Below are 15,796 nucleotides of genomic sequence, written 5' to 3' on the forward strand. Positions count from 1 at the left end.
TTGTACAAAAGTGATTAGCTTCTCAGGTTTCCGCGCTTTGGTGCTTAGTTGGCCACGCTCTCATCGTGAAAAATTTCACTTATAGTACAAGTCATTGCTTCTCCTCTTGAACAAGGAGATGGGTATGTGATATGTGTTAAGGTCACAGTATTATCCATTTTGCTTGGATTATACAAGATTAATCCTTTCATTTTGGCAATCGATGACAAGTCCAACAGGTGATCTAAGACCATGGTGATGTATCACACACTTAGAACACACGCACACAACTGTTGTTGTCACCATTAACACTTGTACTGATTGCAGTTACTTTATTCTTCCTTACAGTATATTTTCCTGCTAATGAAAAAAAAAGGTGGACAACAGTTGAAACATTCATGGCGTGTAAATGACTGGTGCTCACACAGCCTAGTGACTCGTTGCTTTCGGCGCACAGGTAAACGATCAAGTAATTTCGTGTGTCTTGCCTCCTTGTTGCAGAGTGTCAGCGCTGTATGACCTCGGACAGCCACAAAGTCATCGGGTTGCAGTCGGGATACACCAAGGGCGCTTCGCAAACAGGCATGACACCCTACGGGCTGACACGGCAAATCGTTCCCTACGGTGGGTAAAAGGGTAGTGTCTAAAACTCTAGAGAGTTTTTTTTATGTTTTGCGTGGAGTTAATGTCCCTGTATTACACTTGCAGCAAGTGGCTGTGTTGCAGTTTCTATCGAGAAGGGATTTTAAGACGCCAGTCTGGTTGATGGATGAGGAAGGGTTAGGGGTCGGTAGCATGTTTCGATATCCATTGGAAAGTCAGGCAGCCAGAACCTTTCATTGGTGGAAGTGTTTGCCAGCAAATCCCTCTATGATCTACATTTTAGAACCCAATATGAAACTAAATTATACGTCTCCCACCACCATTTTTTTTAAGGTTTGCAAGGCTGTCCGAAACAGCTCACACATAAAATCAGGAGGTGATATTCACTTTATCAAACTTTGTTGGGAGTGGCGGTACCCAGATGAGATCAGGAAAGGAGGACACCCCTCGACCTTATGCAGTGCTAGGGGTGGGTGTGCCCTCAGAAAGCTGAGGGTTACCTCGGAAGGGGAGATGGTGAGGTGCCGCGCCACTCCTTCAGAGGTGAGTGGCGGGCTGAGGTCTAGGCGAAGAATGGCAGTGGATCTGCAGTCTTCCTGACGGGCAGTGGTGGAGAGGGTGTTGCACCGCGGCTCCACAAAGTTTGCAGCGCTCGTGATTGCTTCTCCCCGTGTGTAACACTTCGCAGCCCCATCGATATCTAAGGCGGATCCTGTGGAAGATAGATTCTGCCCTTCTACCAGGAGGCAGGCAGATGGCCTCGTACCTAGTGACGAGGTAATACCACCGTGTTGAGTGAGAAGTATCAAAATGGCTGCTATAGACGGCCCTGGGCATCAACCAGGCCTTCTTGATGTTGACGCCCCCTTGATATGTGCGATCGTGGGTGTCGAGGGGGCAGTATGATCTTGCTGAACCTCGTCGCTGCCGCCTTGGCAGCAGCAGCATCCGCAATAATGTTCCCTGGAATTCCAATATGAGTGGGGGTCCAATGAAACATGGCAGACCTCTCTTGCCGGTGCAAGAGGATTAGGGAGTGACTGGCTGGACTGACGTCGTTAAATAGACGTTATCCGTTGTTTCCCCCGACCGGATGACGTCAGTAACACTTGGTGTGAATCACGACTATCCCCAGCCCAGCAGAAAGTACGTAATCCAGGGCCTTTGAGATGGCAGCAAGCTCCGTCTGTACAGTGAAGCACCCGTCACCCCAGAGCGTCGTCACCCCATCGGCGCGCACCATCCACTAAGAAACTCCACAGAGCGTCATTGTAGTACGACGAGCTTGCTGGGGGTGGGATGATGGACCTTATGGCCTTAAGGACCATGGGGTGCAACCTTGCAGTCAACCTTCCTCTTGGTGAGGTTGTATAAGCTGGATGATGTGGGTCCAGGGCTCGACGCCGAACCAGTTCTCGGAGTCCGAAGGCGCGGATCGTACTCACCTCCTGGGCTTTTCAGGAGTTACCGTTGGGGTTTCCTTCGACGTCCAGGGCAGTGAGAAGGGAGCCCTTGACTTCACTCTCCCTTGGGCCGGTTAGATGCCATACGAGAAGAGTGGAAGAAAACCTGGTGGTTTATGGGGGCGGCTGCCTCCATCATAGGGCTCAGCGGGCATTCAGTTGCCTCTCCCAGGAATGTTAACGGCTTGGACTGAAGTCAAGGCCTCCTCTCTGAGTGGATTCTGCCTTGCTGTGTAGCTGTTTAATATCATGGACATAAGTACTGACCTTAAGACGTGTCTCGAAGTCTTTGATACCAAGAGATCTCGCTTGCATTACTTTTTCAGATCAGCGACTACTCCATGAGATTCATTCGTGACATATTACCGGCATAATTCGTTGACGTTAACTCCATGATATTCAGCCCATTCACAGGGTTGTCTCCACATTATACAACCCTCGGTGGAGACGAATGGGACGTTCACAGCGTGGAACAAGTTGACCAATCCTAGAGCCGTTTGAAATAGGAAGGTTGGCTGCATGGCAGCTTGTTCGGGGGAAACTGTGGGTTATTTAGCGTCGACGTTGTTGAAACGACTTACTCCCAGTGTATGCTCACCATTGTTGTAACACATTATGATAACATTGTGCGATTTTCCGTTCAGCTAACTGATGACAGTTACACAGTGATTAGCTGATGTATCTATCTATCCAGGAGAAAAGATTCGTACCATGACCCGGTACCAAAGTGAATTTTAAAACTGTAGTACCGTAATGAGTTTTATGTTTTACAATGAGGTGTGGCAATTGATTTGAAATTAATATTTTCCTACAACAATGCTAATGATGCCTTCATTATTTCCAGGCCATAAGAACGAAGATGACCAAGAGAAGATCTAAGTGTTGGATTTTTTTTTCACGTTTTTTTCATTTTTTCAACGTTTTATCACCTGCTCCATATGAGAATTCCCATCCTAATTGTTTTAGCTTTTGTTGTAAAACAATAATTTTATCTTTCATTTTGTCTGAACAAAATTGTACTGTCGCAAACTGCTAAACAAAATTTGGCATTATTAATATGTAAAGGATGTTATAGAAGTATCTGTTCAGTTGGGCTGGCAAATAATTAGAATCTGTTTTGCTTCTGATGCGAAAATACTATATTACAGTAAAAGTTCTCCATATCAATCGCAAGTACTGTTATCCCAGATAGACTAGCAGTGCTCTTTTAAAATCTTAATGTTTTCTGTCATTAAGTTAAAGTAAATATTAATTTTCCATTTTTAAAACTATGTCTGTAGTCATGGCACAAACAGTATGAATTAATATCAAAATTGCATTTAGGAACAAAACGAGACAAAAGGTGGCACATTGCACGAAGGTGATAAGAGACAGGAATAGAGGATATTTGATCATTCTCAAGAGAATAAGGAACTTTTCTGGAACCAGGTAGGTGAAACAAAAAGGACAAAGAAGATGAATAGGATTAATGATAAAAACGGAAAACAGATAACAGACGAAGGCGAGATAGAACAGAAAGAGTATTTCGAGGAACTTCTAAATGTGTGTGAAGATAGATAAATTGAAATGGCTATACTGGGGAAAAGATGGAACGAGAAGGGAGTGGGATGACATGGCACAAACTAATAAATAAAAAGTGAAGAATGCAGTGGCCATATTAAAACATGGAAAAAAAAAGTGGGCCCGGTAGATGTGAACGTGGAGATGATTGATAAGGTAGCGAGAGAGTGGTTAGGAAACATGTGTAATGGATGTTACAAAAGGAGAACATTCAAGGACTAGGAGAAAACATATGCAATGCCAGTTTGAAAGTGAACATATTGCAAGATCGAATGTAAGAGCTATATATAGAGGAAGAGCATCTCAAGTAAGGACATAATCATAATCCAGAGGATAATGAGAAAACAGATGACAGGAGAGGACCAATAAACTTTTCTTTTAGAAAGGGGTTGCAGATGTTAGAGTAGATAGGAGAGAAAACGGAGGAGATAGAAAGTTATATCTAGGAGTTAATATATATGATAATGGAAAACAAGGAGCAGAGATCGGTCATGTAATGAATGTGGGTAGGGCTAAGAGAAGGTACCCAGAGAGCTTCATGGAGAATTAAATGGTGATCAGTGGAAGCATTGACCTTTGTAACGTAGGAGAAGAAGGCCTGGATCATCTATGCGAGAGAGCAAAGTCGTGTGGAGGCAGTTACGTGTGGTTTATGCATGAAGTTACCAAAAAAATATTGAGTTATGAAATATAACAGAGCAAGGAAAGATGTGATTCGTGAATGGACTGAGGTACAGGTGGGATCTGAGAAAAGAGTAGAATGGGCCAGCCTGAGATAGTTTGGATCGGTGGTGCCAGAAAGGAGAGGAAGGGGTCGACCAAGCAAAAGGTGGGTGGGTGAGTTCAAGATCTAAGGAATAGTTTATTTAGACCTTGGGTGAGACCATAAGAGTTCGTGCCATGGGTGTTAAACAAACGAGGCCCAAATTTCAAGTGGTGCAAGGAGGAAGGGGCGAAAGAGACGAATGTAAAAGTGAAATAATCAGAGGGGTGAAAAAGATCCCATCCAACCTCTGATCATCTTGCTTTGAGAGTAACGGGGTATACAGTAGAATTACGTTAATACAATTAATCCTGCTAATATAAAAACGCATATGACAGAATTTGTTTTTTAGGCTGTACGTTTTGTAAGAATGGTATTGGTGCTCGATTTATCAAATATTAAAATTTTGGGTGCTCAAGCTTAAAAGACAAGTAAACCCTTTAATAGAGAAATGTTGCATTAATGGGTATTTGTTTAATTAATTGTTAATTTTGTTAATTGTTGTGTTTGGTACAGGATATGCTTGTAATTTTCCTGAACTTCTTTCTTGTGTGGACGAGAGCATACAGTACATGTAGTTGTAGATAAAGTACAGTGCACGATGAAGATAAAACGTCTTGCAATTCTATCACATACGTGAAGCAACCCAGTCGGGATTGGAATGCACAGATGAATGCAATATTTATCTGATATTGACCTTGGTTGTCATATTACTGATTTGTAATACAGTCTTCTTAACATCCCAAAAGTGATGTTCTGTTATCATTATTAATATTATTATTATTATTATTGATACTGTTATTAATATTATCATTATTAATATTATCATTATTGGGCATGTGCGTTACCACTGCACTACGGGCGGTCGCCCGTAGTGCAGTGGTAACGCACATGCCCATCCGTTCGCATCAGGTCGAATCCTCCCACGGCGACACACGGAATTATCATTATTATTATTGATACTGTTATTAATATTATCATTATTGTTATTATTATTATTATTATTATTATTATTATTATTATTATCATTAATTATAGTGGACGATCCTTAAAGGGAAAATTTTGTATAAATTTTCTTCTAGTCAAATACAACAAAAGACGCACACCTAATCCGAATCGGGATGCCCGTGGCTCTCAAAAACACATACCGTAAAATCTTCCCAGTACTGTTGAGTTTTGTTGTTGTTGTTTTTTCAATATGTGTAACATAATTTTCAGCGCACTGCTTTACAAAATGCTCATAACACATTCCTTGCATTCTATTGAAATATTGCTTGCTTCGGGCTTTCCGAAAGCGGTTGTGCCTCCAACAGGTCAGTTTTAAAAGTGATGCATACGTCATGATATTGTTCACGAAGTTCAAACCTATCTTCACCATTTATCTCAGTGTCTAGATGAAAGCTCAATCATATTTTGTAAAACAAAAATGTTACTACAATATTTTAGTTCTCACCAGTACCACAAAAGTTGCGTAAAATATCCTAAAAATATATGAATAATTCAAGTGATATATATGCATATATAACATATACATACATACATACATACATACATACAAACATATATATGTATATACATATATGTATATATACATATGCTGGTACATTGTGACAAGTTGATGAAGGTGGAAAAAGAAGTCACGGGTCTAGTTCCGAGTTTCTGAGTTTATGTGTGTGTGTGTGTGTGTGTGTGTGTGTGTGTGTGTGTGTGTGTGTGTGTGTGTGTGTGAAATGTTGAAAGGGAAAGCCACGGGTCTAGGTCTGATTCTTGAATTTATTCCTGACCGGATTCGCTCTTAGCTTCTTCAGAGGAATGTAACTCTGAGATGAAGCCGGCAGTATACATAGGGAACCAGATCCACGTCCCTCCCGGGGGGGGGGGATCGTGGTTGGTTTGTACATATCATGATTTACATAACCGACTCAAATACATAATAAATCACATATCCGACTAAGATATATAACAAATTGATTAACAGAAACAGTTCTGGTATGTCTAGTGAGAAGTCAAATAGTGTTGTGTCAAATTCAAAAGGTGTCATTTTTTTGCAAAGATTAAGTGAAATAAGATAAAAAATATATAGATAAGAATAATGATAAAGCTAATAGATAAAATGACATAGAACCTAGTCAAATCAAATCAGGTCAAAATAGTATAAATCAAGTCAGGGACCAGATGTCCTACGGCTTCATCACAATCTTTCTGAATGTATCATTATTACTATTTCATTACACGGGCTACCCCTCGTGTAAGGGGGAAAAAGCCTTTGGTGTATGTATATATGTATGTATGTATTCTATATTATTTTGACCTGATTTGTTTTGACTAGGTTCTATGTCATTTTATTTATTAGCTTTATCGTTTTTCTTATTTTATTTCACTTAATCGTTGACAAAGAAATGACACCTTTTAGATTTGACACAACACCATTTGACATCTTATTAGACATACTAGAACTGTTTCTGTTAATAAATTTCTTATATATCTGAATCAGAATATTTATTATCTATTTTAGTCGGTTATGTGATTCATGATATGTACAAACCAACCACGGATCCAATCCCCATGGAGGGACGTGGGCTTGGTTCCTGATGTATACCGACGGCTTCATCTCAGAGTTACATTCCCGCCCGCCTGCCCCCCCCCCCCCTCGCACCGCCACTGGATCGACTCTACCGACTCTCAAATCCAACCTAGGGAAAAGCAAGAAAAGCTCAGGCCTTACCTGGGGCTAAACAGGAACGCGCTCTCTACACGCGGGAAGTGAACTCTACTCACTTCCCGTAAGATACATACACACATCTCTCACGCACAAACATCTACACTTACTTTTTCTTCGACTAAAATTCGCTTCCTTTCTAACTTTCTCTTATACTACATCTCATTTCAGTTTACCTCCCACTAAAGATTTTTCCGTTTTTCCACCTTTCTCTACTACTACGCCTCCTACCATTTTCTGAACTTTTGGTGATTCTAACCCCGGCGTCGGCGCCGCCGTCCGAGTACCCTATCCACTTCTCCCGAGCCATGACCACCAACAGCCCCTGATCGCTCGCTTAATCGCCCGGTGGCAATAGCCCTCTTTTATACACCACTATTAATTTTCTTACAGACATTCTTCCCCTCCCACAAAAACCGATCCCGCGCCAGCGGGTGGTCTTACCTTGCAAGTCGCAAGTCGCATTCCTCTGAAGAAGCTTAGAGTGAAACCGGTCAGGAATAAAACTCAAGAATCAGACCCTGGCCCGTGGCTTTCCCTTTTCCCTTTCCACCTTTCTCAATATGTCACAATGTCTCAACACACACACACACACACACACACACACACACACACACACACACACACATATATATATATATATATATATATATATATATATATATACACTAAAACCTACTATTGATTGGAATTAAGAAAAGTGTTATTTCCTTTCTTTTCTTATATATATATATATATATATATATATATATATATATATATATATATATATATACATAAATAAAACATATAACATTGAGTTCTGTACCCTATAAAACATAGGTAATCACATAAATACAGATTTAGTACGTGATTTGAGGTGTCCACTAACAAAGAATGGTGCGAGTTTAAACGTTGATGTCCTAAAATCATACGACTTGGAATGATGACGGTGCTTGTCTCAGTCGTGTAAAACAAAATATACTAGTTAGTAGGTATGTGTCAGCACTATAATAAGTAGTCTGTATATTTTAACCCCAAACCATCCATCCACGGTATAGTGGATATTTCTTGACTGTATGTAGACATTACTCGGAAAAATGATTGTCAAAGGAACAATCGTTTTGCAAGAAATCAAGTCGAAGAAATTATCCCACAGGGAAAAGGGGCAGTGAGGTGTTTGGTGTGATAGGAAGTTTGTCGTGCTTAGTGGGTGGATGAACAGTGTTGTAAGGTAAAAGTTCACTTGGAGAAGGAAGGAGAAATACCTGCATCTGATTTAGAGACATTGATATGCATTATTGTGGCTGAGAGAGAGGTAGATAGGACAGTTTGCCGGTATTCCGTCCCTAGTGGAAGTGTGGCGTTCGACAGTGAATAAGTCATTTTGTTGAGGGAAGGAGCGAATATTGAACAACGTAGAGGCCAATGTTGGGAACAACACTTTAGAGACCGAGAGAAGGCAGGCTAGGTAAGAAAGCAGATCACAGTATATCATAATGTGGAGGCGGTAGAACAGAGGTGGAATTAAGCAGGTCAGTTTTTCACCAAGGATGCTTGATGGCAAGTGGAACAAGTGTAGTTCTAATTGAACACGTCGAAACAAAATGTGGAAGAGGGAGACCAGATAGGTGGCGAAGGTTGACACAGTCACGTTACTGTTGGGAAAGACCTCTGTTCAGCAGTAGACTCCAAATAGCTTATTGATCGACTGCGGGAAGGACGAGACCCTTCATTGAGCTTGCAGCTGGTTGGGTAGTTTTATATACGTATCCATATATTATTTCCTAACCTGAATTTTTAGGTAAATGAAAGGATAGTCCAGTAAAAAAAAAAAAAAAAACAGTTTCTGCCAGTTAGCGCTTTTCCGAGCAGTGTACAGGCAGACTAGAAATTAATCGCAACTCGGGAGGTGCTGAGACGAGCTAGAGGGAAATGAAGTCATGCCATTTCTGATGTCTTGATCGGTTCTCTTTTCGGCCAGTTTACTAAAAGAAATAGAGGTGGACACCACAACCTGAGAGATGCTATCACACCCTGTAAATCACAACTAATGCCAAACAGCTCTGCTCTTCTCTTTCTGCCGCTTACCTTTTTTCGTCAAACAAAATTAACATTAGACTTTTATTTTACGTTTTACATTTGCTCATTAGGGGTAAATTTGCCTCCCCTTGAAGGTATGGCGTTATAAATTTCAGTGGTGTCACGTCTCATTTTGTTTGATATCTAGTTTCCTGTATTTTTCCAACCTCGTAGTGGTAATACAATCTTTATTTTCATTCTGTCTAGGGATATTACATATTGTAGAAGTCGATCATATTCTCAAGAGCTTATGACCGAATAAAAACTGTTGTGATTCATATTTCTGTCTTTCAACTAAACCACCCATTTCCTCCCTTGGCTGTTATCATAATAATAAAATAGTTGAAAAGATTCTCTTCCAAACTGCTAAGATTTTAGGACTGGCACTGACAACTTTTCAAGTAGCAGGTAGGGATTAGTAGTTGATATTCGCCTTTTGATGTTAACAGTCATTCGTATATCCACGCTCTTTGTCAAAGGAATGTTTGAGAAGGTTCACTTTTATCAAGTAACATGTATTCAACTGTTAGATTCTTATAGTAGAAGGACCTCTAGTCGTGGGACACAGTTTGTAAAAACTCACATGTTGTCATAGGATTTGCCAAACCTGGTTGGTATACATAAATATCACCCAATACAAATTCCAATGTTCAAAGTACTTTAAGCATAAAAAATGCGGAATTGTTACACGGCAGCACTGCGCATCCACAGGTGTGACTATACTCGTACTCAGCATCGCATAGCGTCGATTTGTAAGGTGAGGGAACCTCACAAGCTGTGTTGTGAAGTGCATGCTCGATTGTTATCGACCGCAGCAGGTACAGTTCTCTGTTTATTCTGGTGTTCATTTCAACTGAATTATCTCAAGGCACAATATTCCTGAAAGTAGCGGGATGCCGAACAGATCATTGGTTCGAAACCTGTGTAGCCTTAGTTTCTAGGAAGTACAAGTTTCATGCTCCCTATACAGGGCATATATATATATATATATATATATATATATATATATATATATATATATATATATATATATATATATATATATATATATATAATGCAACATATACTTCGGCAATAAATATGAAAGAGATGATATACATACTCAGTTTGTGATGTGGAAACAGTTCAAATTGTGTTAATCTAGGTAAGTAGAATATAAAACTGAAGCTAAATAATTAGTTGTATGAAATTATAGCCAATTTATGCTTTACGAACCTTTTGCATAATATAAATATTATCAATTGTAGCTAAACATTAACGAAACCGTATGGAAAGCTGATTCTCTTTTATATTTAATTTCTTTTAACTGGAATGTTTTCTTATTGACGTCTGTATTTTAAGTTTAAAGATTACATTACATTTAGCTTTACACATTCCTTTATTCCTTGCCCTGTAATGGAACCACATTCTATGTCCAGTCGCAGGATGAGGAGGAGCGGAATTCTGGTGAATATCATAACGTATTTTAATCAAATCCTATGGGATGGCTCAGTCGTCTATTTCCCAAGAGGGTTCCCGTCCTCGGGATCGATTGTTGTGGGCGACATTTCCTACTTTCTTTCTGCTTTAAATCCCACTCGGCTTATTGGCTTCCATTCGCTTGGTAATGATGGCAATGATACTAAAACCATTGTTGTTTTGCTTATATGTGGTCGGTTCTAATGGTTAACAGTAGATATGTTTATATGATTTACACTATCCCAGGTCAGAACTGGAAGAACCTTGATTTATAGACATTTATGAATACCCCCTAATGGAATATACTGTATACCTCGTATGGGGTATTGACTACATAAATTTCATTTGGTCAGTATTTTAGGGAGTATAATGACACCACGAAGGACCAGAGTCACGCATCATTCTTTTCTGAATGGAAATTGTTCTCCGTTCAAAAACGTATGCTGATCATTTTTTATCTCAACTATTTCTCCTGCCGTCACTTTGAATTTATGCTTTCACCTCCTCTCCCCCTTCGGCATGACATTGCCCCCCCCCCCACCACTCATCTCCCCCTCAGGGGGGGGGGAGGAAGGAGCGATGTTTGTTGGCAACGAAATACAAATGCACTGGTACACATGATTTCTCCACCACTTCAATGGCCATACGGCAGCACTCTTGAGAAGTCACCTGGGATGGGATCGTGACATCCCGTCTATGAATAGCGCCATGTAATCAAGATTCGTTCTAGATTTATTAACGCTGTCCTCTATTGTAATCCGCAAATTAATGAAGCTGTGATTTTCAATATCCCTAAAAAAAAAATTCTTTCTTTTTGTCATTTCAACTTTTTCTCGTCCCTCCTCGAGTGTGGGCAGTCACAGTTTGTGTTGTCTTCCTCGTAAGTTTCACCAGCCAGGCTAGAAATCATTTTGGTTGCCGCCCTCTATGTTCTGTTTTATTCAAAGGTTCCCCTTTTCTTTGGAGACCACACCACAAGTGTGTATTCCACTCTAAGGTAAATCTTCTCTGAGGTAATTTTTCGGAAGCCTTTTTCCAGATCTAGACACAAAATCCATCCATCCATCCCTTTCATGCAGAACATTAACCGCATTTGAATAAAATCAGTAGTCGTTACACAAGACCTTCGTTTTTTGAAACCGCTTTGGTTATATCATCTCCAAATGTATAGTTCATCTGTCTTTCACAGTTACAGCACTGGTGTAATTCTTTTGTTTGCATGTATATTTTTGTATTTCTTTGATATTTATTATATTTTGATAATATTCATATTATACAGGGATCGGTGATGTGATCGTTAATTACATTACTACTTTTAAAACACACTACGTTACCAACAGACAGAAAGCAGACATTCAACCATTCTTTCGTATTCACTTAAGTGTGGCAGTTATCACGAGGGAGAGTGAATACCATTGTACCATGTCTGTTTTTACGTATTCAATTTCATGTTGTATTTAGCAGTGTTCAAATTATATCTATCTATCTATATATATATATATATATATATATATACAGTATATATATATATAAACACACAAATATATATATATATATATATATATATATATATATATATATATATATTTTTTTACTTTTGCACATGTCGTAAACAGTAAGCAATAACATATGTTCACTTTATTTGCGCATACACTGAGACGCTGTTCTAGCCAAAGAGAACATAATTATTCCAACGAAGGGATGGAGCCGCAGAGGTGTTAAAGGATAGCTTCAAGAGAGGCACCTGAAAAGAGGAGATAGTAAAAGTTTAAAGTGACCAACATTGTGAAGTAGAAATTCTGAAAATCAAAAAGAATGGTGTGATTCTGCTCCGTGGAAGTCACACTAAAATTTCTAAGATATTGGCTACAGCTTATGCAATCAGTACATCATACGAAGTTAGTATTGTGCTTTGCCTAATATCTCACATGGAAAGAAATGCCAGTCTGTGAAAATCGACCCCAGGCTTTGTAGATTACTTTTGGTTCATTTAGGCCATACTTTTATACGCAAATTATTTATTTGTTTATTATTATTATTATTATTATTATTATTATTATTATTATTATTATTATTATTATTATTAATTATTATTATTATTATAATAACCGCCGCTCACTTTTGCGTTTTGGTTGTGTACAGAGAAAATTATTCTCGATCTCTACAAAGTTAGGGATCCATTTACTTTTTTCAACCATTTTCAGCAAAAAAAAATTACCATTACATTGCCACCGAACGACTTCATTCGGTTCAGAAAAAAACGTGGTCTTGACTGACGCATGTTATGATGTGGGCTACATCTAATGAATATCATTTCACCCAAGAAAATGTTCCGTGGTTAATGGGTAAAGCATATAACTTATCTTTTTGTTGAAATAATAATGATAAAGAATCATGCCTAGAATTGTTGAAGACTAACATGAGCCTAAATCCAGTGAGGATATTTTCCGTTATTCAATTACAAACGACACCGTCTTATTGTAGGGCACTGGTTACTAATAAATGCATAAGTATTCTGTAAGCACAAATAATTTCTTTTTTTTTTAGATGAGTAAATGTTATTGCTTGTATATGTGTTTAATTTCACCTTAAGTATAAATTGAGATAAGGATGAATATATATTTAATTGCAAAATTCGATTTGACATAACAATAATGTCCCGGTAATGTTAGGAAAATGTTAAAAAGGGAAACAATTACATAGATTAATATAAAGATATGGAGAATTAATAAATTCATGATCATTTCAAGGTGAAAGTAAATACTATCAACAGAAAAAAAAATGTTTGCCTCAAGAAATCAAAGAAAGCTGTAAAAAGTAATCACTGTACTGTTATGGCCTGTAATTTACCAGCCCTTCTATCCTGGTGGACCCCATTGATTATGTAAGAGTTTCAAATGTGGAAACAAACTGGTAAACAGAGAGCAAGTGAAAAACACAATTCAGGAAAATATGAAGGAGCCAAACGTACTATTTACACGCAGAAAAGGTACAAGAGACAACGGCGGAAGTAACTTATGTAACGAAGAATAGTGAATTGAAATGCGAGAAGAATCCTACCCAACATTAACATAAGGGAAACTTGACGGAATAATATAGATAAGAAGGAACAGGTAAATCTGATTGATAACACCCTCAAGGGTTGAATGATCAAAGGAAGAAATTAGGATCGAGCCCGGTAAGTCTGGTAAAATGATTCAAATGCAAAGTAGTACGTTTTGATCTCCGGTTAGCTGGCAGTAGAAAAACTAACAAAATATCTAGAATGTGAAGGAAAGACTTTGTGCAAAATGTCTTTCTCGACATCTGCCAATGTAAACGGTTTGATCTGAAACTTCAACACTGTAATCTAAATATTCCGTGAGTGCAGGACCAGTTAAATAATTTCATGGTGAAATGTTTAGGAATGTATCAACCCAATGTACCCAATCAGGAAACTCTCCACACAAACGGCGATATTATCATACTGGCCTCCTACACGTCGTCCGTTTTTTATCTTCCTAGTTTTGGTGTATCTATTATTTATCCTGTTTTGTCAATTCCTTTGTACAAATATATTTGCTTGTTTATTTGTTTATCTATTAACTTGTTTGTTTATTCATAGGCTTCAGACCTGCTTAACGAGCCCCGAAGAAACTCAGCACCAAATCTGTGAGCACAGTCAGTACAGATGTTGGGTGAGATGGTGTTAGACGGGGAGCAGTGCACAGTCCTCCTTGCTGCTCGTTAAAGTGGTGACGGGGATAGGGGGTTGGGCGTCACTGAGAACTTCGCCCGGGGGGGGGGGGGGCACTTAGGCATGTAAGGACTTCGGTCACACCCAAGCTATGCACGACTTCATATCTTCATTGTGGTCTACAGTATTGTCACGATAATGATTTTTTCTTTTACTATCAATCTTAGACATATGCAGCGATAATGATCAAAACAAGGTTACTTTAGGGAAATTGTAAGCAATATAGTTTGCCAGAAATATAATGGCAATACCATAAACAATGTGGTATATCCCAGGAACTAAGAAAAAGTAAAGCAAGGAAACGAACAGAAAATGATAGAAGTGTAATAAAACTAATAAACAGGTTAGAGTAATACATTTATGAGATATAGTCTCGCAGCGAAAATTGACAGGGAACTAGATCACGCCGCTCATAACCGACTCGAACGCGAACCGATTTAAAAGTGTAAGAATGGCAGACCATGCTAGGCATCTGTACAAAGTATAATGCATGGAATAACGTATCCCGTTCAGTAGTGGCGCCACCTCATCACCAGACGAACTCATTCAGCTGCATGCAGGGAAACCCATTCATCGTATTTTGGGCAAAGACATTGTCGAATAAGCCACACGTGAGTAGTGCCCTCTACAAAGTGAACAGTCCCTGTACATTTTTTTTATACATTCTTGCTCTCTTGTGTTTGTTTCAGATTCAGTAGAAATAGTGGGTGATACTAATGCCCACATTCTATAGAGTTAGTGCCTGGATGTATGTGCTGGAGAAGTGAATTTTTCATAGAATATATGAGAATGGTATCATGTCAGCAACTCCAGAGTATCCAAGTAAAGATAAGCCACCCCCAAATATTAGTATGTAAAGAGGAGCAACTCCAGAAATGAGTGTAGACACAATTCGCTCCGAAAGTGACGAACACTTAATCAGGGTTAGGTTATTATTATTATTTAAGATGAGTGTTGCAGCATGGCTGAGGTAGCCGAGTGAAAAACAGGAACCAAGTTTGCTCTTTATCGAGAGCTTAGCAGACAAACGTAAACAAGCAAAGATTGACGTCATAGTATCCGTACTTGAACAAAAATAAAAGACGTCTACAAAGGATCCAAACATATAAACAACACCAACAGATGCTATAGAGCATCAAAACATATTACAGAGTATTAAACATATGAGAATCGCATGGTTTGTAAGGAACCTACAGCACAAGTATACAATTCTTATACATCAACACAAAGTCTGTAGTAAAATAAGAATAAAGCAATAATACAATATATCTCAATTTACCACAATGAGCCACCCCCAAATATCAACTTGTAAAGATAAACAACCCCCACGTACTCGGCGGGGGGGGGGGGTGTTGTTACGGATCTTTCCAACGTCCGAATCAAGGTCTAAATATACAGGTAAGACAGTTTACATTCTTGTGCGCTGCTTCTGACGTCTTTTGGCTGAGTCCATT

General features: G+C 39.0%; 1 protein-coding gene across 1 annotated transcript in view; it reads left to right on the top strand.

The window, feature by feature from the left end:
* Window positions 1–2,939, top strand: part of LOC143032721 (transgelin-3-like) — a 197,041-nt gene extending 194,102 nt beyond the window's left edge. The window contains exons 8-9 of the mRNA XM_076197649.1: window positions 481–603; window positions 2,890–2,939. Of these exons, the coding sequence (XP_076053764.1) occupies window positions 481–603; window positions 2,890–2,924 (158 nt within the window). The 3' untranslated portion in view covers window positions 2,925–2,939. The remainder of the gene's footprint in view (window positions 1–480; window positions 604–2,889) is intronic.
* The last annotated feature ends 12,857 nt before the right edge of the window (window positions 2,940–15,796 follow it).

Source organism: Oratosquilla oratoria, chromosome 14 (genome assembly GCF_046742065.1).
Source record: "Oratosquilla oratoria isolate Oo_2021 chromosome 14, ASM4674206v1, whole genome shotgun sequence".
NCBI classification, from domain to species: Eukaryota; Metazoa; Arthropoda; class Malacostraca; order Stomatopoda; family Squillidae; genus Oratosquilla; species Oratosquilla oratoria.